Source organism: Geotrypetes seraphini, chromosome 10 (genome assembly GCF_902459505.1).
Source record: "Geotrypetes seraphini chromosome 10, aGeoSer1.1, whole genome shotgun sequence".
Classification (NCBI taxonomy): Eukaryota; Metazoa; Chordata; class Amphibia; order Gymnophiona; family Dermophiidae; genus Geotrypetes; species Geotrypetes seraphini.
Genome location: NC_047093.1, coordinates 55,844,695 through 55,872,082, shown reverse-complemented (window position 1 = coordinate 55,872,082; position 27,388 = coordinate 55,844,695). Strand labels below are relative to the sequence as shown.

Sequence of the window (27,388 nt, the reverse complement as noted above, 5' to 3'; positions counted from 1 at the left end):
AAATGCTGATTGCTGGGGCCTGATTATTGCCCTAGTAGATAAGGTTTAGTTTTTTTGGTGTTTTTTGTTGGGTTTTTTTTTTTTTTTTTTTACTGCATCCAAAGAAACTGGAAGGTTTTCTGCCTTAGAATATTAGCATCATAGTTTACTTAGGAAAAATACAGTTTATTTGGGCAGTGAATTGATAATATCCTTATCTAAAGCATGTGTTAAGGATTTTGTTAGCTTCTTTTGCAACTTGTAGAGCTGGAGAGTTTAAAAGGTAAATAAATCTTTCTTTTTTGAGGAAGTAAGCCAAATACTAGAGCTTGCTTTAAACAGCTCAGTACAGCAAAGAATGTATGAGATCCATGGGGATTTCTGTTCCTTTCCTGCAATCCTTGCAGACGGTGCATATGTACTAGCAGCTCTGTAAATAATTTACCAGTTCATTAATAGACTCACATGGGTATAATTAAAAGAAAGAGAGGCAGCGGCTGTAGGAAAGGGTACAGTGCTTGGGGGAACAAGAGATCAGATTTTTTTTTTTTTGTTTAAGAGAAACTTTCTAGGGCACTAGAGCGTTTGAAGATGAGTTGGGAAAAGCTTGGTGCCTCTTCTCGTTTGAAGTGGAAATAGGACAGTTTGAATCTGTCGCATTTAATTTTTCACAAGCTTTCTCAGGCCCTGCAGTGTAACTCCTTTTTTATTATTTAAAAAAGACCTTCTATGATTGTCTGTCTTATTTTTATTGGGTCTTTTTACCATTGTCCATCATTCTTTTACATTTTCTGTGTTCAGGAATTGTCCTGTTTATCTTTAACTTAAACTTTAACTTGTCCTAGTTGTATATGTATGAAAGGCAAACATTAAATTACATAGTAACAGTGTGTAGACTCAATACTTTTGTGATTCTAAGCTTTAGTTATAAGCATTTATTTCTGGATCCAAAGCAGTGTACAGAATATAAAAGTGTTACAATAAAAATATTGGAACAAAAATAATTGGAGGAAAAAATATTCCTCTATTCAAACTCAGTCAGACAGGTTTTGGTGGTATTTATTACCTCTAGCATGGGTAATTAATTCTCATTTTTAGCCCTCCTGGTATGAGGTCCCAAAACAAATCTTTTGCAGCAAAGACATAAACAATCTACTAGCTTCTCTCCCAAAGAAAGACACTTTCTTTAAATTTTACAAGGTTTTGATGTGAATCCTGCTTTGCAGAGAATATATACAGGAGAAAGAAATTTCCATGAGGAGGAGTTAATCTAGCCATAAAATAAATGGAAAGATGTAAAATTACTCATCTGTTAAACTCCAGTGTTCAATTATCATGCAATAAATTAGTCTCTCTTTATGACTGATAATCCTACCCCCCCCCCCCCCCAAGGAATTATTAAAGTTCACAGCTTGATGCAAAGCACAAATTTCACCAGGAGGTGGCAGTCAACAGTAAATGACCACTGAAGAAGTGTGACAAATGTGAGAACTGCTGCTGAGGGAATTACTAGCATAGTACCATGGAGAGAAGAAGGTAATGGAAAAAGCTGATAAGATAATGGTAATTATAAAACACTTAAATCACTTGAAATGCTGTTACTTCATCTCCTTCAAAGTATTTTTTTTATAAAATCTTTTCTGATCATTAACAAAAGAGAGCTACTACTATTGAACAATTTAAGATCTCATCTTCCTTTTCTCTGTGCTCCTTTCTAGAGCCTCCAGCTTTGGAAGCCTTACCCCTCAATGTAATGAGCTTTTTGTAGTAAAGTGACTTCACCAATAGTGTGTGTTGCTGGAAAAACAGTGCAGAAAAAAAAATATATATATATACCAAATTTCTAGCATTTTTTTCTGCAGTACACTTTTGTTCTTAGGAGTAAACTTTCATGCTCTGTCATTCTAAATTTGGCTTCTTATTCATAACAGAAAAATAGAAAGAGTGAAGAAGTATCAAATACAAAGCAAAAGCTTATTCTTCTTAAATGTTTAAATATAATCGGACACTAAAATAGATTACTAATGTCTCAAAATAAAGGGCTCCTTTTACGAAGCCGCTTTAGCGGCTTCAGCGCACGTGACTTTTAATCATGCGCTAACCCCCACACTAGCCCAAAAATTACTGCCTGCTCAAGAGGAGGTGGTAGCGGCTAGTGCGGCCAGTGGTTTAGCGCACGGTATTACGCGCGTTAAACTGCTACCGCACCTTCGTAAAAGGAGCCCAAAGTATATAATCTCTTACTTGAGGTGGCGAAAAGGACTTCAGTACCTGGGGGCTCAACACAAGATTTGGAGCCTCCCTCCTGAAACCATCATAGGTCCTAAAAAAAAAACAACAAACCTTCACAAATAGCAGTGTAAAAACTGTCATTATCAGTTCAATTTTAATACATATCAATTCACTGTTATAACATTTTAAAAGATTACTTCATTTTGAAGCAGTGAAAGGTCCAAAATAATAATCTCCAGCACTGCAGAATCAATTCAACAAAGTGTTAAACAAATATACATAGTTTTTCACAGAGTCCCTCCACCTTACTGCTGATAACAATTTCTATATCTTTTAAATGTTCCATCAAAGGAACCTTGTTTTGCCGTTTCAGGCTGTATCGGGATTTTCTAGGGTTAAATCAGCAACTAGTCATATATGCTCAAAAATGTTGGCTTCTCATTCAGCTAGAGCAGTCCACACAAGTGGGTTATGGCACACTGGATAGGCCATACGGCTTTTTATCTGCATTCATTTTTTATGTTTCTATATCCTCTGATCAGTAATAGGTACAGAGAGAATAGACTAGTTCAGTGCCATCACTAGTATAACAGCAGGTACAGCCTAGAGCTGGTCAGTAGGTCTCTTCCTTCAGCAGATGGTGAAGGTTGGACTAGTGCAGTTGGTTGTTTTTTGGGGTTTTTTTTTTTTTTTGTTTTATTCTGCCGGTCTGAATCCCATAGTACTAAGCTAAGGCCAGTGGCTTGGTGTTTCATTTCTTTGGTTATATCTTTCTCCCAGGGCTTGACCTATGTGCTGTTCTCTAGTTGAGTTTGGGGTGATTTAAGCCCCCTTTTTTGCTCCATGTCCCAACTTGTGGGCTGGGGATTTTAAGCCTTTGGCACAGGAGGCCAGATTTTTTTCTGCTTCCTCTTTCCTATCTGCCCCCACACACCCCCATCCCTCTGGAGCCTCATAAGAGAAATAAAAACAAGAGCTAGTTGCTACATAAAGTTTAAAAAACAAAGAAAATTAAGACAAGAAAGGGTAAGTACCAGCCTGGTTTTTTGTTGTTTGTTTTTTTGCTCCACTTGAGGATACAGCTGGGCCTGCAGACAGCCCAGTCTGCCAGGGAATCTCCTGCTTTCAGGCAGTGGCGCGGATAGCTTGCATGTGTCAGTGCTGTGGCTCTAAACAGCCTCTGAGAAATACAGCAGTTAGGGAGTAGCCTCTAGGTTCAGGGCCAGATACTGTGGACAGAAGTTTTTCCCGGGAACCGTGGCCATATTGGATTTTAGTTGCACGGCTTCCAGGGAGGCTCAGCATTCACTTACTTATTTTGGGGGGTACATAGGAGCTACTTTCAGGGCACCCACAATCAGATTTTGCTAAAGAAGAGTCCTCCTTGGGATCTTGGAATCCCAGACTAGAAATTGGGGTCCATTTTGTGGTGACTATATATATTTATCCTAGGATTAGAGAATGACACGGGGACAAATCTGTCCCCATCCCTGCAAGAACTCAATTTCCCCGTCCCATCCCTGTGAGTTTTGTCCCTGTCCCTGTCTCTGCCTCATTCCAGTAAGCTGTGCCTTAACCACACAAACCTCAAATAGTTATGATTTTAAAGTGTTTGAGGCTTGTGCAGATGAGGACGGAGCTTTCAGGAATGGGGCAGGGACAGGAAAAGAACTTGCGGGGATGGGACAGAAAAATGAGTTCCTGTGGGGATGGGGAAAATTTTGTCCCTGTGTTATTCTCTACCTAGGATAAGCAGGCAGCATATTCTCACATGTGGGTGATGTCATCCATAGAGCCTGGTAAGGCCAATAAAAAGTGAATTGTCGCTTTAAGGTTGTTGTTTTTTTAAATATAATTTTTTATTAAAGAGACCACCAGAGAAACAGGCATATATGCAAACAGAAGTAACAGTACAAAACTTGCAATAGCTGCCAACAACAGCACATACTGTACTAGTAATACATAAGCAAACAGACAGGAGGAGAAGCCCAAGAGCTCCCACCATGTATGTGCTGAAATATGGAACCTGGGCAAAGCCAACAGTGTGTGGGCTTGGTCAACAAACCAGGTTCACTATGCAGCAGAGAAAAACGAGAGTCGCAAGGCTCAAGGTCCCCCTCTCAAGACGATCCAGCTGCAAGGTCATCCTGTTCCCCTCGTTGGCCCCATCATTTTTTTAAGTCATGCTACCTAACCCCAACAGCCCCCAGCTCGAGGGATGACATGCACACCACACTACTCGAACCATCCATACAAGCAAGCATACCACAAGCATACTCCCCAGTCATGCTCCCCCCCCCCCCTTTCCCCTACCCTGTCTGGAGACTAGAGGCAGCTGCAGGAACACCTTCTACAAAGCCAGCACCTCAGGGTTAGACGAGTGTTTATAATAACAAAGCTCAAAATGGGCCAGCTCAGACATCTGACTTAATCAGCTCTCCAAGGGAATAATCCCATCCTGGGTCCAATGGTGTAAGATCGTTCTGTGAACTGCCAACAGAGTCGTATAGATAAATCTCCGCTGTGATACAATAAGGCCCTGCAGAGTCTGATCACCGAGAAGCGACGTTTTATAGTCCCACTCTAGGTCTCGTTGCAATACCAATTGAAGCTGTGCAAAGGAAAAGTTCCATAAGGAGAGTTCGGGACATAGTAACATAGTAGATGACGACAGATAAAGACCCGAATGGTCCATCCAGTCTGCCCAACCTGATTCAATTTAAATTTTTTAATTTTTTCTTCTTAAGCTATTTCTGGGCAAGAATCCAAAGCTTTACCCTGTACTGTGCTTGGGTTCCAACTGCCGAAATCTCTGTTAAGACTTACTCCAGCCCATCTACACCCTCCCAGCCATTGAATCCCTCCCCAGCCCATCCTCCACCAAACAGCCATATCCAGACACAGACCGTGCAAGTCTGCCCAGTTCATTATTTAATCATATTTTCTGATTCTAGATCCTTTGTGTTCATCCCACGCTTCTTTGAACTCACTCCAGAAACGAATGCAATAGTGTCCCAGGAGCCCCCTTGCATTTGGTGCACAAGGTGTCCCCCCACAAGCCCATATGGGCACCCCTCACTTTAGTATGGAGGACTTTAAATTGGGTCTCCTGCCAAGCCGCTGATTTCGCAAAAGTACGCAATGTGCTAAAAATTTCCAGAAATGTGTCAGGGGTATAATGTGCAGAGAGGTCCTGGTTCCACAATTCCCATAGAAGATGTAATTGCCCCTGGGAAGCTGAGGAACGAACCACCCGATACCATATCGAGAGAGAGCTCTGGGAGGCTGGAACACTAAATAAATACTCATCCAGAGGACCGCACTGCCACTCCATGCCATACTGCTGGTGGAGACTCTGAAAATAATGCTTGTAAGTAGGCAAAAAAATTGATGATTGGGGATCTCCCATTTGTCCTTAAAACGAGCAAATTTAGAGAAAACTGCCGTGTCATCATCAATCATATGAGAGAGTCAAAGCCCCCCTGGAAGCACAAGCAGCAAAAGGAGAATTACCGAGACCCGGTAAGAAACTGGGTTTACTCTGCAGTTGCAAGAAGAGAGATGCTAGGTGGGACTTGGCCTGTGCTCTATACCACCACTGCCAGGCCATGCAAAAAGGTCACATAAACCACAATTTGGAGGGCAGAAAGCCTCCCAGTGCCGTGGGGAGAAAGTAAGAGATTTAAAAATGTGAAGGGAGCAAACCAGCCCGCCATCCATCACAGAGGAGAAAACCGAGCAGTCCAAGTTACCCCCCTCATGAATGAAATGCATAAGAGATGCCACATTGTATGCTCTAACATCAGGGAGACCCAGGCCCCCCTCCCTCTTAAAGAGGCAATGCGTGCCGATCGGTGATACCAAAGAAAAGTAGTGAAAAGAGAACGAAGTTTGTCGATCTCGCTGCAATGCGTTGCTTTAAGTTTCTGAAAAACTTTTACTGCCCACACTGTGCCTGCGCGAGTGCCTTCCCGCCTGATGTCAGCTTGCAGTCCCTCAGTTCTCCATGGAGTGAAGTCGTCGTGTTTTGGATTTTGTCCTGTCGGTGCCTTCCCGTCACATATTTTATTTTCTTAAATTTTTTGTTTTAGTTTATTGCTGTGCTCTTCAGAGTATTGTTCTTAAAAAAAAAAAAAGTTCAGGGCTGTGTTTTTTTTTTTTCATTTTTGTCAGGGCTCTGCCCTGCCAGCCTTTGGGTCTTTTCTAACATCATTGCTTTTGATTTGGTGGCAGCCGTTTTTCCTCCCATGTCGAAGCTGTTAATGGGATTCAAGAAGTGTACTCGGTGTCAAAGGCCCATTTTGATCACTGACCCATACAATTGGAGCATTCAGTGTCTGGGGCCTGAACACCGAGTAGACTCTTGTATTTGTTGCTCTACACTACAAAAGCGATCTCTCAGAGCTTATCGGTTTAAACAGGAGGAATGTTTTGGCCCCGTGATGTCATCCAGGGATGCTGCATTGACATTTGTACCGGCGGCAGTGACATCGTCACCTCCCCCAGCATTGGACTTGGTACTGGCTTCGGATAAGCCAGCTAAGAAGCTGTCATCGTCCCATCCACCATCACTTGCATCTTTGGCATTGAGCCCCTCTATGCATGCTGAGAGTCAACAGCACTGTAGATCCCTATTGGTGCAGGCTATGACACCTCATAGGCGTACCTCATCTTCTAGGTCTCCCACGCCTCGACAGCCTGCCGCACCCTTGGTACCATCTACAGTATTGGTGCAATGTCTCCAGAAATAAATCAGGGATCTTATTCAAAGGGAGCTAGCTGCCATGCTACTAATGCAACCGGCACCAATTGCTACATCAACTCCCTCGGTACTGGCCCAGCCTGAGCATGGTTCATCGAGGCCCAGTGGTAACACATATCTATCTTCTCACGGTACCAATAGAGCATTGAAGTTCCATGGAGCTGACTCTCGGTCTTCTCCCAGTACTGAAGGTCATCCTTCTCGACTCAAGTCAAGATCTTCTCATCCTAGAAAGGCATACATCTTCCTCATCCCAGATGATGGTAAATGATCAAGAGTAGATTGTTTACACTGGTCAATATCAAATAATGTATTAACCAGTTTATAGCTCTTTACTATTAGTAGCAGTTAATCCAATTTTTCTGGAATAGTAATTACAATGTTTCTCTTTAATCATTCTTTTATATTCCATTATCTTTAGTCTCCATCCTATTCTATCGTCTTCCTTCTTTGATTTATTCAAAATCCTTTCTAATCCTTTCTAATTGTGCTTCGCGTTTTAAAACTAATAATTCAGCATCATACCAACCATTTATTATCCGTTGTCTCTTTTTATGTAACTTCAATGGTGCAATTTCATCTAGAACCTGTTTACTAAAACTTTCCCATTTTGAATTGAAATCTAATTCTGAATTGGAATTAAAAGAGATGTTATGAGTCCAAAATTCTGACGGATTTAATGTGCCTCTGATATTAATAATTTTCTTTTTATTATTGTTTCTCCGATTAATACCAGATTGCTTTTTCATCCACAGTACCGTATATACTCGAATATAAGTCGATCTGAATATAAGTTGAGACCCCCCTTTTTCCCCCAAAAAGGAGGAAAAATGGTTTACTCAAATATAAGTCGGGCGGCTTAATATTCAAGTACCTTGCCCTGTAAGGCTCTGCACCCAGCTCCCTTTCTGCCAGGCACTGCACCCAGCACCCTTCCCTCCCTCCCCTGTCAGGCATTGCACCCAGCACCCTTCCCTCCCCCATCAGACTCTGCACCTGCCCTCCCTTCCAGGCTCTGCACCCTGCCGTCCTCCCTGTCCTAGCCTCAATTTTTTGGCTCCAAAATCCCGGTTTATATTAGAGTATATTCAAAATTACATAATAAATGATCAGACCAAATGGTGGTATCCCAGATTTCACATTTAAAACTAATATTAGGAACGGAAAGATCTTTTGAGAAAAAAGTAATTAAATCCAACTGGTGTCCTTTCTGATGTTATAGTCGGTGTAGTTATAAAGAACCCCAAAGATGATAACTCAACAGTAAAAGATTTATATTCTTTTTTATTATCTTTTTCTAAATATAAGTTAATATCACTTACTAAGAGATTATAAGCACCGATCACTGAATTTAGTAGAAGGAATTCGTAAAATTCCTCTCCTGCTTTACTCTACTTGTTGGGGGAGGGGATATAAAACAAAGTTGTAATTAAATCATCCCTAACGTCAGATTTAATATTTTACAAGAAAAGATTTCTAAATCATTAGTAGATTTCGAGTCTATAATCTGAAATTCAAAGAAATCTCATAGGATTATTGCTATTCCCCCACCTCTTTTTGATTCTCTAGATAAAGGGATAATTTTATAACCCCGAGGTAAGATGTTGCTAATAATTATGTCATTGTTAGAAATTAACCAAGTTTCAGTGAGAAAAAAACATATCTAATTGATTTTCCTCTAACCAATCCTTGATCAGTTGTGCCTTATTTCTAACAGAGCATATATTTAAATAGGCACGAGAGATTATAATAGTCTGAAACAGATGGAAACTAAGTATATCTTAGGTTTTTAAAGAAACATTGTTTTTTGTTAATAGATCTAGATAAATGGCAGAAGGAATTAACCAATTAGATTGGGAAAGGACCTGTTTCTGTACAATCATAAAGAATACATAGTAAACATTTTAAACATTACATTCTAAATCACCACAATTCATCGACAGTTATCTTGTTCCATACGAGCCATCCCGAAGTCTCAGAACATCTGATCATAAATTATTTTTGGTCCCCTCCCTTCGAATAATAGGAACAAGAAGGAATGAAATCTTTTCAGTGGTGCGCAACTTTGGAATACGCTTCCAGATCCTGTTAGGGAGGAGAATAACCTTGTTCGTTTCAAAGGCCTACTCAAGAGACACCTATTTAAAGAAGCGTAAAACACTTGATTTTTTTTTCATTTTTATTCTTCGATTTTCTCCAAAAAATACAAGTAGCAGTGTTCCCTTCCCTTCCCTTTTGTTTGTTCCTTATTTGGTTTTCTTTCCTGTATAACTTGTAGTTCCAACCCAGTCTTCTTCCTGTTTCATGTTTGTCTGTCAAATTGTCAACCAATTAGTACGCCATTTGATGCTTTGCTTAAACTCTTTTAATTATTTGGTTATTGGTGTTACTTTTTTATTTTTAAATATGTTTATGCTTTTTTTGTATTTATGTTTTTAATTATATAAATTTGTATCTCGCTTAGAATTTAGATAAGCGACTCAATCAAATTTTAATAAAAACTTGAAACTTAAAAACTAACTTCTAAAACTAACCAAATATAAAACAAGCTACAAAAAAAGCTATTTTTTTTTCTAAAACAACCTATTATTAACCTGATAAACAATTATATAATAAGAGAATGGTCAGAAACAGTAAAAATCTAAAAAAAATTTTAAAAAATCAAAAACTAACGGCCTCTTTTACATAGCTGCGCTAGCGGCCCCGAAGCCCATAGAGATTTAAAGGGCTTCGGGGTGTGGCTGTGCGGCTTTGTTAAAGAGGCCGCATGAATACAAGAAAAGTGGAAACAGGTTGAATATAGGCTCTGTTCTCGTTACAATGATTAAATTACAACTCCAGCTTTTGTGAAGTTGGCTTCCCTATTACAAGTGGATATTGCATTCAGAACAAGTGTTGAATTTGAATTTGTAGTTTTGATCTGCTTAATTGAAGCAGAACTTTATAGTTGTAAACAGAAATTGATTGCAAAGCTAAAGCTGCTTTTCAAATATATCCTCATGTCCTGCAGATTTCACTGAAGGGTAATATAAATCTCTCAACCAGCTTATTATCCCTAGACATTTACACAGTAAAAAAATAAATAAATAATACTTCATGATTGTTTTCTGAAGGATTTTATTGCATAATCCATTTGGGACACATGAATTGGCAGGTCACAGTGACTATTCAGTGCAGAGTTTTTTCCAGACTTTAGTAGAGACTTAAGTACTTTGTACTGACAACAGTATATTAAGACAGCAGATTCTAAGATATAGATATAGATTTTATGATAGCACAGACTAAATAGACCATATGGTCTTTATCTGCCTCCCTTTTTCTCATGTTTCAGAAGTTTTCACTGCTATAGCTTTACACATTAGTTTAGTTTTGTTCAGTAGGAAGTTCAGAGCCCTCTTAAGTACATTTTTGAACAAGGGCAAATTATGAAGCAGTTGATATTGAATGAGTACAACCCACATCCAATTTCTTTTTCTGAAATGTTATATTTAACACGATATAGATTTTCATATTCTTCTGCAGGAAAATCCTTTTTCAGCTCAAGTATGAGCACAAGGTTAAATATGGGCCTAGAATGTCTCTATTGGGAAGATCAGAGTATCAGCCAGGATATCTCTGAGGTCAGAAGTATTAAGCCATCAATAGGGAAGGCTTTTGCAGGCCCAGTTTTGGCCTCGCAGTCCTCTCTTTCTACCAAAAAGCCTCAGACTTCATCTAAAAGTAAACCTTCTAAAGGCCATAAATCCTCCTATCCCTCACCTAAACCCGGGGCTCCTACTAATACCCCTCATCACCACATTCCACTTCTGGCAGCAGAACTGTCCTTTCTCATTCAGAACAATGCAGTAGAGAAAGTACCCGAACATCAGGGAAATGAAGGCTTCTATTTAAATTTCTTCCTCCTAATTTCTAAAATGATAAGAGCTTCTATCCCATTCTAGATTTCCATTCACTCAATGCGTCAGGATTTTTTCACTCCCAGCCATCCTCACTGTTCTGAGACCCAACGACTGGCTGGCTGCTCTACATCTCAAAGATGCCTACATCCACATACCCTTTCATCCCACCTACAGGCAGTTCTTCCACTTCAAGTTCTTCAGTAACCACTTCCAGTACAAAGTGCTACCCTTTGACCTCTCTTCAGTACCACATGTTTTCATGAAAGGCCTAACGGTGGTAGCAGTGCATCTGCGCAGAAGCATCACTTTTTTTTTCCTTACCTGGTCGATTGGTGCCTGGTGGCACATTCCAGAGAACGCTTCTCAATCTACAAGACACCTTATCCAGCCTACGATCCCTAGGGTTCTTTATCAACTACGAGAAGTCATCCATTGCTCACATTCTTAAGAGCTCACATAATCACCATCACACACATGTCTACCTGCCCGAGGAAAGACACCAAACTATCATAGCTCACTGCAATCACCTAAACAGTTCTCTACTGAGTCATTGTGGGACATTTCAGCATGGCTGCAATGAAAAAGCCATGATCAATCATCCCATTATGGGGAGGCTGGTCTTCACAGTACCTGCAGAGGGTGGCTGATGCAGCAGCTCTGTTGGCTCCTTATCCCCCCAGGGTCTGGGCTCTGGTGGCAGAAGGTGGGCATGGCAACACAGCAGCTGCAGCGTCGGCTTTTCGGCCCAGGCTCTCCACCAGCCACCACAGAGGTGCCGTATCATGAATAGGGAGGAGAGGGAGAGGGTATAATTGTGGGAGAGTGTGGGGGGCATCAACCCTCCCAAATGTTGAAATTGGATGATTCATCGTGACAAGTTCATTGTGCTGAAATTGCCGTGCTGAATCATCCTAGAGCTGTTCTCCACACCTACCTGCATGCCATATCTTGTGCCTGCCCGGTCACATGGCAGCATCTTTCTCCCTGGTACTTTATGCAAGACTACACATGTGGTGAACCCAAGCACTCTCATGTCACATTCCACTACTGAACACAGTCAGAATCTCTTAAATATGGGCCTAGAGTGGATCCACTCTTCTCCAAAGGAGTGTTACCTGTTCAACCACCTCTGCCTCACTTTACCATTATGACAGATACCTCCAACACAGGCTGGGGAGTGTATTTCAGTCCCTTCAAAACCCAAGGTCATTGGGGCCCAGCAGAGCTATGTCTATACATCAGTCACCTAGAACTATGCATCATATTCTGCCTTTTGACCCTTCCATCCATACAGACAACCGGGTAACGATTCAACGTCAACAAACAGAAAAGTTCAGGATCCCTAGTCCTCTGCAGGGAGGCATATTACTTCTGCTGCCCCTCCAAGTGGACTTCCAAGCAGTTTACAACCCAAGTCAATCAAATGTATTATCAAATTCACTCAGTCACAAACTTAAACCTCATCTGTGGTCCCTAGACACTACAGTTCTCAAAAATCTGTTCCAGCTATTGGGAACCCCAGTCATAGACTTCTTTGCCTCAAAGGACCACACACAGTGCCCTCAATTTTGTTCCATTCAGCACAACAAACCATCGCATGAAATGCCTTCTCCATTCCTTGGATGGGGAACTCCCATATGCCCTTCTCCCAGTTCACTCCTCTCCAGGGTCCTTCAGAAGATATCCAAGATTCTGCGTATCTCATCCTAATTGCTTCTTGATGGACCAGACAATTCTGATTCCCTCCTCTTCTGGACATTCTTGAAGCCACCCCAATTCCTCTCAGAATCCATCCTTCTCTCCTCATGCACCAGAACAATCAAATTCTTCATCCAAACCTAGCGAGCCTCAACTGAACAGTGTGAAAACCAGACAGAGAATCCAGTCTCCCAATGAGAGTTCCAGTCTCCAGTCGGTAAAGGATGTACTCCTTGCAGCTAGGCGACTCTCCACTAGAAAATCATATCAATCTAAATGGATTCATTGTCCTCAATGGGCCTCTTCCCAACAACAGGACCCCTTCACATGCCAATTGCATACATACTGTCTTACCTCCTCAACTTATCAGATTCAGGGTTCAAGACAAATTCAGTACGCATTCACTTATTCACAATTCTTACTTCTCATTTATAATCTTAATGTATATTTTCTTCAAACCGCTTAGAACCTAACGGATGTAGCGGTATATAAGAAATAAATTACATTACATTACATTATTCGCTATCTCCGCCTATCATATTCCACTAGATCAGGGATCTCAAAGTCCTTCCTTGAGGGCCGCAATCCAGTCGGGTTTTCAGGATTTCCCCAATGAATATGCATTGAAAGCAGTGCATGCACATAGATCTCATGCATATTCATTGGGGAAATCTTGAAAACCCGACTGGATTGCGGCCCTCAAGGAGGGACTTTGAGATCCCTGATCTAGTGGAATATGATAGGCGGAGATAGCGAATAAGTGAATGCGTACTGAATTTGTACCTGCACTAGATGGAAAACCAGTCTCTTGACAACTCCTAATGGCACACTTCCTCAGAGGTCTTGCCAATCTCTGACTTCCGCTTCCTGAGCTGCCTCCACCAGGGGATTGCAACGTTGTTTTGGACCAACTCATGAACAATCCTTTCGAGCCACTAGGCCAGGGGTGTCCAATGTCGGTCCTCGAGGGCCGCAGTCCAGTCGGATTTTCAGGATTTCCCCAATGAATATACATGAGGTCTATTTGCATGCACTGATTTCATTGTTTGCTAATAGATCTCATGCATATTCATTGGGGAAATCCTGAAAACCCGACTGGATTGCGGCCCTCGAGGACCGACATTGGACACCCCTGCACTAGGCAATGCCTTTCTTACATACCTCACATGGAAAGTGGTTTTTCTCATAGCCATTATGTCAGCATTCCGAGTCAACTCCAAACACTAGTGTCTTACTACCATTATGCTCATTTTTTTCCTAATCATGTCCAACTGTACACACATCTGAAATTCCTAACAAAAGTGATTCCAGATTTCCACCTTAATTAGAGTATAGTTCTGCCATCCTTCTCTCCTCCTCTATATACCTCACTAGCAGAACAACGTCTTCATACTTTAGGCTGCAGAAGAGCTCTAGTTTTACTTCTGAGAAACTGCAACCATCTGTCCTACAGATCACCTTTTCATCACTTACAACCTGACCAATCTGGGTTAACCAGCTTCTAGGTTAACCAGCTCCATGTGAATTTCCCATCATATCAAATTCTGCTGCAAAGAAAACCAAACATGTCAACAGCTTCCTAGCAGGATTGGCACACAAGTTTCAAGTTTAAGTTTCAAGTTTAAGTTTCAAGTTTATTAGTTTTTCATATCCCGATCATAAAGCAAATATCTGACCGGTTAACAATAAAAAGAAAATTTAAAATAGGAGAATAAGAACTAGTTATTAGTGTATTAAGGAATATTGGGGAAAACATATTAAACATATACAGACAAACACGACCGTGAGGATGAATGGGAAGGAGGGGAAAAGTTACATAATATAAGAAGAAATGACATAGTGGGGAGGGAAAGAACATGAAGGATAATTGTGCATGATGTTATGAGATGCGCTAATGTAGAGGATGAGAATTATGAAAGTGTTGAAAATTTAATAGATGAAGTAAAGATTAGGATCTGGCAAAGGCATCTTGGAATAGGAAAGTTTTAAGATTAGTTTTAAATTTTTGTAGATGAATTTCATCCCGAAGAAATTGAGGGAGAGAGTTCCATAAGGATGGGGCAGTAATAGCAAAATTAGTTTTCCTAGTATAGTAGGATTCTTTTAGAGACGGAATAAAAAGAAGTTTTTGATCGGTGGATCTTAAAGATCGAGGAGAACTTTGGGGAATTAATAATTTGTCAAGAAATAAAGGTAAGTGAGATTGTTTGATTTTGAAAGTGAGCAGTATGATTTTGTAGATTATACGGTGCGTGACTGGGAGCCAATGAGCCTCTTTAAGTAGAGGGGTGACATGTTCAAATTTACCTATTTTATAGACTAGTTTAATTGCAGTATTTTGTATAAGTTGCAACCGTCGAAGTTCTTTTTGAGGTAGTCCATTTAATAAAGAATTACAGTAATCTAAGTGTGAAATGACTAGGGAATGAATTAAGATGTTAATTGAATCAGTATTTAGAATAGAACTGAGTGAACGGATGATGCGTAATTTAAAGAAACAAGTTTTTACTACTGAGCTTATGTGGTCATGAAAGGTAAGATCTCTATCGATGGTTACTCCTAATAATTTTATTTTAGTATCCATAACTAAGGGTGTGGATTTGATATAAACAGTTCCTGGTAAAGTTTCGGATTTTTTGATGGGGAGGAGAAGACCACAAGATTTATCAATGTTGAGTGAGAGTTTGTTAGAGAAAAGCCAATCACTTATAATATTTAGTTTGGTATTTAGATCATTTATTTCTAAGGGGTTTGAAGTATTTATCGGGAAGAGTAGCTGGATATCATCAGCATAGGCGAAAATTGAGAATCCCAGTGATTGGGCAAGAGAAAGGAGAGGGGAAAGGAAGATATTGAATAGTAGTGGGGATAAAATAGAGCCTTGAGGAACTCCAAAAGATTGAGTTATCGGAGAAGAAGTTTGATTTTTTGCATGAACTTTAAAATAACGTTGATGGAAATAGGATATGAACCAGTTGAGAGCGTGACCTGTAATGTTACAATCTGCTAATCTAGATAAGAGAAGGGAATGATCGATAGTGTCAAAAGCTGCAGATAAATCAAGGGAAATTAATATTACTGATTTTAAGTGATTGTGAGAGTATTGTATAGATGTAATAAGACCAAGTAATGATAATTCTGTGGAATGTGAAGTTCGAAAACCAGTCTGATAAGGATGTAGAGCATGTGTTTGATCAAAGAATTCTGATAATTGAGAATGAATAATTTTTTCAGCAATTTTAGAGATAAATGGCAGATTGGCTATGGGACGGTAGTTATTTGGTATAGAGGGATCTGTGTTGTGTTGTTTAAGTTTAGGGAAAACTAGAGCTGATTTCCATGCAGTAGGGACACAGCAGTCAGAGAAAGATTTGGAAATCATTTCCCTTATATAAGGACCAAAGAAAGAAAAGAATTTTTTGAAAAGAGATGGAGGAAAACTTTCAATGATGTTATTGGAAGAATTTATAGATTGTAAAATGGTGAATAGTTGAATTAAAGACGGTAGTTTGAAATTAGAGAAGGTGCTGAGAGGTAAGAAAGTTAAATCGTTATTAGTAGGAGGCAAAAAAGGCGGGAAGAGAAGGTCCGAGGTGAGTTCGGATGGTAGTGACCTTGTTGTCAAAGAAAAGGGATAGTTCCTTAGCAGATGGTAGAGATGAATCAGGAGGGGGGAGTTTTTTTTTTGAGTATTTCGAAAGAGATTGTGCAATACTAAAAAGAGTAGATGAATTACTAGTGGTGGAGATAAGGTTTGAATAATAGTCTTTTTTTGTTTGTTGAATGATCTTTTTGTAGTGAGACGCTTTATCTTTATATGATAAAAGGTCACTGTTGTAATGAGTTTTTCGCCATTTGTTTTCTGCCGACCGTACCTGTCGACGGAGGAGGATCAAGTTTTCATTAAACCAAGGTTGGTGTTTCTTGGAAGTAGAGTTAAGAGTGGGTTTATTTTGTTTGACAGATTTAGGAGCTAATGAGTCTAGTAGGGACTTTGTAGCGGTTTCCCAATTAGAAAATTGTTCAGTGATAGATAGTGATGAAAAATCATTTAGATTTAAGTCGAAGGATGATTGAATGGCAGGAAGAGTTATGTTATTTAGATTACGGTTGATAAAGGAATTGTTTATTGGTTTAATGATATTTGAATGAGTTGGTATACTAGTTTGCCAAATGATTAAAGTGTGATCTGACCATGGTACTAAAATGAAATCAAAATTATAAAAAAAATCGGTCATGGTGGTTGGGCATAAGATCATGTCTAGAATATTTCCTGCGGAATGTGTAGGCGTATGAATGAGAGGTGACAGTGATAAATCAGAAATCAGAGTTAAGAGTTCGGAAGTGTTATAGTGATTAGGAGAGTTGAAGTGGATATTAAAGTCTCCAAGAATTATAGACTCAGGATATGCAATATTGAATTCAGTTAGAGTGGAGATAAGAGATGAAAGAGAGATTTTAGTTATTGGCGGGGGTGCATAGATAAGGAGAAAGTTAAGAGGAGAGGAGAGTTTGATTGAAAATTGGAGAGATTCAATAGGAAAATGAGAAAAAAAGGTGGAAGTATTTACCTGGAGAGGAATTGAGGTATGATGTATAATTGCTAGTCCACCTCCTTTTTTATTAGAACGGGGTTGAAAAAATGTTTTATAATTAGGTGGACAGGCCTGAGTGATGTAAGCATCATCTCCCTGAGTTAGCCATATTTCTGTAAGACATAGAATATGAAGATTGTGTTGAGTAATAATATCATGGATTAGATGATGTTTGTTTTTTATAGAGCGAACATTTATTAGGCCGAAGTTAATTGTAAGGGGGTGGTGGAGTTGATTAAAGCAGGGATCGGAAGGGGGATGAAGTGGGATGGAAATAAGTTGCCTTAAGTGAGGTTTGAGCTGATTTTTGAAAGTTTTGGGTTCGGCATGGCGACGGCCCCAAATAGTTGGGATGGACGACATGGAATTTGAGGTAGTAGATGAATGACTATAGAAATCAGATACTGAGCAATGGAAAGTCAAGAGGAAAAAGATATATAAATTGAGAACGAAGTAACACAATTTATGGAGGGAGGGGAGAGTAAACGAGAATGAAGTAGAAAGAGGGTTATAACGTGAAGTTAGTAATAAATGAAGGGGCTGCATGAAGGAGCGCATAAAGGAGCAGGACCTGCTCCTTAGGTGCGCGCCTTTGCGGCGTGCACTGCAAGGCAGTGAAATTTATAGGGGCAGTTACCAGCAAAGAATTATGGGAGGAGTCGTCGGCGCCGCACTTTGTGTGCTACAGCTTCTTTAGTGACAAACCTTTGATTAAGCCTGGTACAGGACATTTTGCAAAGCAGCAACCTGGTTTTCTGTTCACACTTTCAATAAGCTTTTCTGCTTGGAATGGGGCACAGCACAAAACCTTAGTTTTGGAAAATCTGTCTTGCACAACTTATTTGCTCTTTGCCTTATCACCTCCACCCCAATATACATTGTAGCTTAGGACTCACCAACCAAGTGTGCCTGCATCTCCCCTGCTTGTTTCCGGAGAAGGTGAAGTTGCTTACCTGTAATGGTTCTCCGTAGACAGCAGGGTAATGCAGCCACACTTATCCTCTCGCCATCCCCACGGACATATCTATATATACATTTACATCAGCTAGAGACAAAACTGGTAAGGGGAGGAGCATCAGAAGGTGGGAGTTCTGCACATGCCCAGTAAGACAAATGTTTAGTGTAGCTAGGGGAGAGCACTGATGCACAGGATCAGTCTAGGACTTCACCAACAAATTTAGCTGTATTTTGCTGCTGCCTATGGAGAACCCACATTATAGGTAAGCAACTGTGTTTTATTTCCATAAAGCTTTGTGACCAGGATAGTCATATTTTGCAATTTACCTATTTAAAATGTGAAAACATCTAATTTTCATCTTTTCTTTCTTATAAAGTCATAAAAAGCAACATATGAATCACAATTCACTTGTATTTATATTGAAGTTATACAAAGATGACCACAGAAGATTTAGAAGTGAATAGTTTTTTGAGATTTGTGATTATTTTGTAAGTCACTTTTCACGAATCAGCTCTTAGATGTAGTCTCCCATCATGTTCTCATTATATTGTCCTTGGTTGCGGCATTCAGAGTCCAGTATATCCTGGTGGAAGGCTTACCCTTGCTCCTCTGAGTATGTTCTCATATTCTTGAATGCCTCAAGATGAGCATCAAGGACATGGACTTTGAGGGACATTTTATAGCCTATTTTATTGTAATTCTTCACCAGATTCTCAACCAACTCCACACATTATTTGACCTTGTGATCGCCCAGGGAGTCCCAAACCACTGCAACAAAGCTGTTCCAAGCTGTTTTCTCCTTCCTAGTTAGCTTCTTGGGAAATTCCTTATACTCCAGGATCTTCTTTACCTGTGGTCCGATGATTAAGTACAGATGTTTTGAAGGTACTTGAAGGCTGCTGACTCCTTATCTAAAACTGACAAATTGTTTCATTAGGCCCAAGTTGATGTGCAGTGTTGTCATCAGCAATTGCTGGAGGTCCACTAGTAGTTCCCATTTGACATTGTTTTGCCCCACAGAGAATTTGGTCCACTGTGCCCAGTCCCACATTTGGTAGTGTTCTTTTGTGTTAAAACAAAAAGGAAAGTTCCAACCTAAACTGCAGTAAAAAACAACCGAAAGCAAACAAGACAAAACTGCAGATCTGTACAAGACGTAGGCAAGATTTATTTGTGACAAAAAAATTATATGCAAACCCTTTTACCAATCAGGGGACCCGACACGGTCCGTGTTTCGGACAAACCTTCGTCAGGGGTCCTAATAGGTACAAATATGACATAAAGTTTATTATTATTAAAAAAATGACAATTAAACACATAATACATTAAAATAGTAATTAAAAAACCATCATAACAAGAAAATGGTGTATCAACCAAACTTATACCAAAGTTTGTGAGGAGTACGGCACAGGTACGCATATACGTGAAGAAAGAAACAAAAGTAAAAATAAAAAGAACAAACGTGGAATAAAATACATGCAAAAATAGGATAAGTGACATTAAATAAACTATAAAAAATATATATGAGAAATATATGTAAAAGTGTATAAAGACAAAGATAGACACACAGAGAACGTGACCCGTAGAAAGGAAACAAAACACAATAAAGAAAAAAAGGAAGAAAAAGAATAGATAGATACTATAACAGTAAACAAGAAGTAAAATACATACCATGGTAAAAATAGGGGGAAAAAACCAAAAAGTCACAAAAATACTGTGTAGTGGCAGCTATAAAATAAAATAAAAAAGCAAAATAGTCATAAAAGTATAAAATAGTATACAAACAGCAAACCATGTATTATAAATTGTAAAAAATCTTTAAAAACCTTAAAAAAACAATTACAGGAAGATTGTATTTTTAACATACATCATGTGGTAAGGATAAAAGACCACAACCATACTATAAAATAATTAAAACAAATGAAACGTATGAATAAACCTTACACACAGGGGTTATAACACAAATAAATAAAAATTAATAAAAATTGGTATTACATCATACAACTATAAATTCAAATAGGCAGGAATGAGAAGAAGAATAATAATGAACACATTATAAAGCTTATTTAAGGAACGGACAAAGTAAATAATAATTATAAGTGGATATATTAATACAACACACAGCCATAAATACAAATAAAAGCAGCCACATTTTTCAAGTTTGGTTGATACACCATTTTCTTGTTATGATGGTTTTTTAATTACTATTTTAATTTATTATGTGTTTAATTGTCATTTTTTTAAATAATAATAAACTTTATGTCATATTTGTACCTATTAGGACCCCTGACGAAGGTTTGTCCGAAACACGGACCGTGTCGGGTCCCCTGATTGGTAAAAGGGTTTGCATATAATTTTTTGTCACAAATAAATCTTGCCTACGTCTTGTACAGATCTGCAGTTTTGTCTTGTTTGCTTTCGAGTGTTCTTTTGTGTCCCTGCTGTCCCAAAGGCAGAGATAGCAGGGAAATTTGGTAAAACTGCCTTGGAGACCCATTAGGAATGCCACCCTTTTGAAGTCTCCGATGACCTTCCAGCTATACTCATCATACTTCAAGGTGCCTTGTGTTCAAGCCAGGCTAAGAGGCTTGAATAGAGGGGCAGAAAGAAATACCAAAATGAGTTCCTTCTCTACATAAGAGAAGGTCTTCATTATGGAACTTCAAATAATCATGCAACTACATATGAACAAACTGTTTGCAGCTGATTGATGTATTTACCAAGATCTCAAACAACCAAGACACTACTTGAACTTATTTTGTGTCCTTGCTGGGGTGACGTGTTCATCATTGGTCTTGTTAGATTTTTAATGCATCTATGTGGTGCAGTGTATAATTTAGGAAGAGCACTTAACTTGTGGCCCGACAGCTGCCCAGCCATTTCACTGGTATGTTTCCTCAGGGGCAATTGCTCTTCTCTTGAGTGTTATTTTTTAACACTGCTGAATGGGCTCTTACTGCTTGTTATTCTCTTTCCTTTCTCTCCAAAGGAGGACTATAACATTTACACATATATACCTCTTCTGACATCATTTTGCTACTCAACATATTTCAGAATACTCGTATAATGGCACAGCTAATCACATGACCTGTCCTTTCCTGGAATACACTGCATAAACAACATCTCAGCACTTACCCTCTCTGCCCTTGATACACTTAAAAAATAAAGTTCCGTGATGATCACTCAGTTGTAAGTTTAATGTAATCTTTTGTAAACCGCATAGATCTTCAAGGTTATGCGGTCTAGAAGTTGATTTTTATGTTATGTTATGTTATGTTTGTTATTTTACTGATACCTGGCATATTTTATAGCAGAACAAATATGGCTTCCTCTTCAAGCATCAACTAATGATCTATTTTTCAAACAAATAGATATATCATGAAAAGGACTTGGAATGCTACAGTGCTGGTTACAGATGTGGCCTGTAATGTTTTGATGAAAGTTACACAATACTGAGGATAGAATAGCATTTATTTGCCTTATTTCTGATTATAACCAGTGTTGTGAACTCCTTCACTTAGGAAATTGCCAAGTCTCTTTCACTTCATCTAATGGTTATGTTCAATAAAAATGAAATAAGATGGTTTTAATATAAACTCATGAGTGTTTTCCTTTTCATTATTTTCAGTCCCAGACAGCATTGTGATGAAGATCTTGACAGAGCATCTCAGTAAGCTGGATTCCTCCACCCGTGGCTGGGTGCTACATGGCTTCCCAAGAGATGTGGAGCAGGCTAACATGCTCAAAGATCTAGGATTTATTCCTAATAGGTAAGCCTATATAAATTACCAAATCTTTAGTGGTCAGTTTTTCAAAAGGATTAACATCTAAATCAGCTCCTGTAAAAAATTGAAGCTGAGGCTCCGATTAACAAAAGGTTTCCTTGCAAGTCTTACTTGCAAGGAAACTCTCCTCCCATATACAAAAAGGTTCTCTGTGGCTGCTACCAATCATTGGTAACTGCTACAGAGAATCCCTTCCCAGTGCATACTGGGATGCACTGAGAGGAGCCTAAGGCCCTGATTGGCTCAGGCACTTAAGGCCCCTCCCATGTCCTGTTTGTCTGTTTTAATTAGATTGTAAGACTCAGGTAGGCTGAAGCATATGACACAGAAACATCCACCCTCACAATTGTTGCTCCTACAGAATTCTTTTGTTCCATTAGTGCACAGTTCTTCAACCGCCGGTCCGCGGACCGGTACCGGTCCGCAGGAAATTTTTGCCGGTCCGCACAGGACCGGCAAGATTGACTCATTTGAACTTCCTGCCGGTCCGCGCAGGACCGGCAAGATCAGCATCGGAAGCGTGCGCTGGGCCGGAGAGATCTTGGGGAGCCTCTGACAGTGGCTTTCTCCCCTCTCTGCAGCTCTTCTTACTTCCCAGCGCAGCGATTCACGAAGGCAGCCTCGGGGCTTTTGCTGAGTCGCGGCTGCCTCTGATGATGCAACTTCCTCTTTCCTCAGAGGCGGCGCGACCCAACAAAGGACCCGAGGCTGCCTTCGTGAATCGCTTCGCTGGGAAGTAAGAAGAGCTGCTGGGAGGGGAGAAAACCACTATCAGTCTGGGAAGCTGCTGGGCAGGGGAAAAAAGGGACAGCTGCTACTGGAAAGGTAGAAGGAGAGATGCTTCTGGGAGGGGAGGAGGGAAAGGAATCTGGGAAGCTGCTGGGCCAGGAAAAAAAAGGACAGCTGCTACTGGAGAGGGAGAAGAAGGAGAGATGCTTCTGGGAGGGGAGGAGGGAAAGGAATCTGGGAAGCTGCTGGGCCAGGAAAAAAAAGGGACATCTGCTACTGGAGAGGGAGAAGGAGAAGGAGAGATGCATCTGGGAGGGGAGGAGGGAAAGGAATCTGGGAAGCTGCTGGGCCAGGAAAAAAAAGGGACAGCTGCTACTGGAGAGGGTGAAGGAGAGATGCATCTGGGAGGGGAGGAGGGAAAGGAATCTGGGAAGCTGCTGGGCAAGATAAAAAAAGGGACAGCTGCTACTGGAGAGGGAGAAGAAGAAGGAGAGATGCTTCTGGGAGGGGAGGAGGGAAAGGAATCTGGGAAGCTGCTGGGCAAGGAAAAAAAGGTACAGCTGCTACTGGAGAGGGAGAAGGAGAGATGCTTCTGGGAGGGGAGGAGGGAAAGGAATCTGGGAAGCTGCTGGGCAAGGAAAAAAAAGGGACAGCTGCTACTGGAGAGGGAGACGGAGAGATGCTGCTGGGAGGGGAGGAAGGGAAGAGAGTTACTGCTGGACAGGAGGAGGAGGGAAGGGAGAATGAAAAAAGGAAGGAAACAGCTGGCAGAGAGATTAGAGGAGGGGAAGGGGAGACACAGGCATGAGAAAGTAGAGAGATTGATGATAGGAAGGGGTCAGCAGAAAAATAAGCAGAGGGACAACGATGATAGATCTGGTGTAGGAGAGATAAAAATGAAGAGAGCAGTGAAGCTGGAATGAATCATGTAAATAGGAGAGAGGGGCACAAGCTGGAGAGGGACATAGAAAGAACACAGATACCATATGGAAGGGGGAGAGGACAGATAGTGGATGGAAGGGGCAGATGCTGGATTGAAGAGACAGAGAGGGCATACGCTGGAAGGAAGAGAGTGAAAAAAAGATTGAAAGCAGAAACCAGAGACGACAAAAGGTAGAAAAAAATAATTTTATTTCTATTTTGTGATTAGAATATATCAGATTTGAAATATATATCCTGCTAGAGCTGGTGTTAGACATAACTGGGGACTGCAAAACCCAGGCAGTGCTTCTTTAGCTTTCAGCTGGCTTAGGGCGCTCTCTGACCAGGGGGCAGTTGCCCTAGTTGCACTCCCCTAAAACTATTCCTGTCATGTGTTACTTCAGTATTCTGTTAGCATGATATTTCTGTGTAGCATTCTGTAATAATTTGGCTTGTTCAGTTTTCTTGATAGTAGATGGGATATATGTGAAGGGGAGGGGAGACAGGGGTTTTGTTGATCCTTGTTCTGTATTATTTGTATTTATAAAATGACAATTCTACAGAATATTGTTTCTTTTTATACTTTAATAAAATACATTCAATATAAAATCATAACTGAGGCTTGTGTGGATGGGATCAGATGATTTGTGGGGACCGAGCTCGCGGAGATGGGGCGGAAACGGGATTTTTAAATTTTAGTCCTAGTAGTTTGCCGGTCCACAAAATAATTATTTTTTTTCTGCCGGTCCACGGGTGTAAAAAGGTTGAAGAACACTGCATTAGTGCACTGTAATGCTCATGAAAAAAAGAATTGAACTAGAACCAGTGAAACTAACTCGAGAAGAAAAGCACCCCCCAAAGGAAAAATTAAAAAAAGCTCAACCCAGAAAATTATTGCTTTTAGGTGATTTCATCATCAGAGGCATTAACCTCGGAACACAGGTCAAGGAGTCTAAAATAGCCTTCCAGAATCCTCAGCTACCAATAGTACCAGACAAATACTGACTATAATTAGGGAAGAAACTAAGAATTCTAAAGCTGACGTTATCTACTTGGGAACAAATGACCTAGCCAGCAATACCCCACTTATGGCGCAGAAAGCTTTTCGGGAGCTGATGGATTAAAACCTTTTGTAAAGACTGTAGTTTTTTCAGAATTACTGCCTACTTATGGAAAAGGAGAGTAAAGAGTACTAAATACTGAGAACTTCAATAGATGGCCTGGTGTCATCAAGAAGGCTTTAGGTACATAGCAGGATGGGGGAATACATGGAAAAACAAGAGACTATATTGTAATGATGAACTGCAACTTACTATGGCAGGAAAAAGAATCCTTGCTGGGAAGTCCAGGCAATATGTTTTCTAGGCGTTTTAAACTAGAAGTGGGGTGACATATGTATGCATGACACTTGTGGTGGCCACCCACAGTAAAAGACAAGATGTGAGAGTAGTAAAGATAGCAATGTAAACAACAATATTAACAATACACTTTTTAGCAAGGCAACAGGAAGTAAGACTAAACAAAAAAAACTATACAAAAAATGAAATTGCCACAGAAAGGTAGCTGGAAAGCAATGACCACAAATGCTCACAGTATAAGAAACAAAAAAACATGATCTGCAAGCCCTGTTGCTAGAGGCAGACTTGGATACTGCTGCTATCACAGAGACATGGTTCAGTGATTCCCATGGATGGGATGCAAACATACTGGACTATAATCTTTTTTGGAAGGAGAGAGATGGTTGAAAAGATGGAGGAGTAGCTCTCTGTGTAAAGACCATTATGCAAGTGACTGAAATGCAAGGGGCCTAGGGAAAGGAATAAGTGATATGGATTGCTTTGAAAAGAGAAGATGGAACTTCTATCTACGTGGATGTTGTCTAGAGACCTAATCTAATCTACAATTTGTGAGTCGCTCTATGCCTAAATAGGTTCAAGGCGACGTAAAATTTGAGGGAGGAGAGAAGAAGAGACTGGAGGAGGAAAGGGAGTAGGAAGGTATACTTGTGTGAGGTAATAAGGAGAACTAGCGGTACAGTTTACATTGAAGATAGTAAAGACTCAGTCCGTATAGGCTGCTAATTGTTGATGGAGTGTGTTGCCCCGAAGAGAAGAATCTTCGGGCTTTTTTAAATTTGAGATAATTGGGTTTGGTTTTGATAGCTGTCAGGAGGAGGTAGTTCCAGGTTTTTGCGCCAAGGAAGGTAATAAGTTTACTGAATGAGCTTTTGTATTTTATTCCTTTAGGGGATGGAAGGATAAGAAGGAGTTTCTTGATGTTTCTGGTTGAGTTGGATAGAGAATTGGTGAAGAAGTTTATAAGAGGTGTTGCTGAGCTCGCAGTTAAGATGTGGTATATTATACATGATATTTTGAAACTAATGCGAGCATTGATTGGTAACCAATGGAGATTGTTGAAGTATGGAGTCATATTTTTTCAGCTTGAAGACTAGCCGTATTGCTGTGTTTTGAACCAGTTGAAGTTTCCGGGTGACGGTGGTATTTATGCCTGCGCAGAGTGAGTTACAATAATTTAGTTGTGATGGTACCAGCATCTGCATCAGTATCGCAAATTGGTGACTTTGGAAGAAGGGTCTGACCAGTTGGAGTTGTCTTATGCTGTGAAAGGTCTTTTTCCTTATGTTGGAGATTTGGGGTCCATAGAACACTATTTCAGAAGTCCTGGTGTTTGTCTAAGTTGTCTCTGGCAAACTTTGGTCTGGCCTTGATGTTCTTCTTAGAGAGCAAAGGTTTCTTCCTTGCACACCTCCCATGCAAGTTAAATTTGTGCAGTCTCTTTCTGATTATAGAGGCATGCACTTTCACATCAACAGTAGCAAGAGCCTTCTTTAGGTCCCGTGATGACATTTTAGGATTTGAGGAGACTTCTTTTAGCATCTTGCGGGCTGCTCTGGGAGTCAACTTGCTTGGACAGCCAGACCTGGGCATGTTGACAGTGTTTGGAAAGTCCTCCACTTGAACACTATTTTCTAGACCATAGAATGGCTAATGTCAAATTCTTTCGAGATCTTTTTAAATCCAGATTTATAAGCTGCTACAATCTTCTTTCTGAAGGCCTCAAGACAGCTCTTTTGATCTCACCATAGTGTTCACTCTCACCGCAGCAGTCATGAGCACACCTAAATGTCTGAGGTTTAAGTAGGGTAAACCTCCTTCAAAATGCTGATTAACGATGTTCTAATCATGTGCACCTGATGTGATACACCTATGTGTGATTTGAGCCACTTTATGTGGGAGGATATGTGGGGGTGTCCTAATTTATTCCTCAGAACATTTTTGTTTCATGAGTAAATGAGAGGTCTCGGTGGGCGACACATTGGCCTCCAGCGACCACAACATAGTATGGTTCAATCTCAGGAAAGGTTTCACTAAATCTACCACACTGACCAAGGTCCTTAAATTCAAGGACACAAACTTCAAAGACATGGAGAACTTCGTTCACCAGGCGCTACAAAGCCAAGCAGAAACCGATAACGTGGAAGAAATGTGGTCAACTATGAAAGCCACCATACAGGAAGCAACAAACCGCTATGTTAAATCGGTAAGTAAACGGAGTAGGAACAATAAGCCACAGTGGTTCTCTGCGGAGATCTCGGACCTCATCAAGGAGAAGAAAAAATCATTCATCTCTTACAAACAATCAGGGAAACAGGACTCCAGGGAAATCTATCTGGCCAAGTCAAAAGCAGTCAAAACAGCAGTTAGGGAGGCCAAATTCCGCATGGAGGAGTCTTTAGCAAGGAACATAAAGAAAGGAGATAAATCCTTTTTCAGGTATATCAGTGACAGGAACAAGAACTCAGGTGGGAT

General features: G+C 40.2%; 1 protein-coding gene across 7 annotated transcripts in view; it reads left to right on the top strand.

The window, feature by feature from the left end:
• The window catches only part of AK8 (adenylate kinase 8), a 226,705-nt gene that overhangs the window by 117,325 nt on the left and 81,992 nt on the right, over positions 1–27,388 (top strand). For all 7 annotated transcript variants that reach the window (XM_033962214.1, XM_033962215.1, XM_033962212.1 and 4 more), the window contains one exon: positions 21,752–21,893. In XM_033962214.1, coding sequence (XP_033818105.1) covers positions 21,752–21,893 — 142 coding nt within the window. The remainder of the gene's footprint in view (positions 1–21,751; positions 21,894–27,388) is intronic.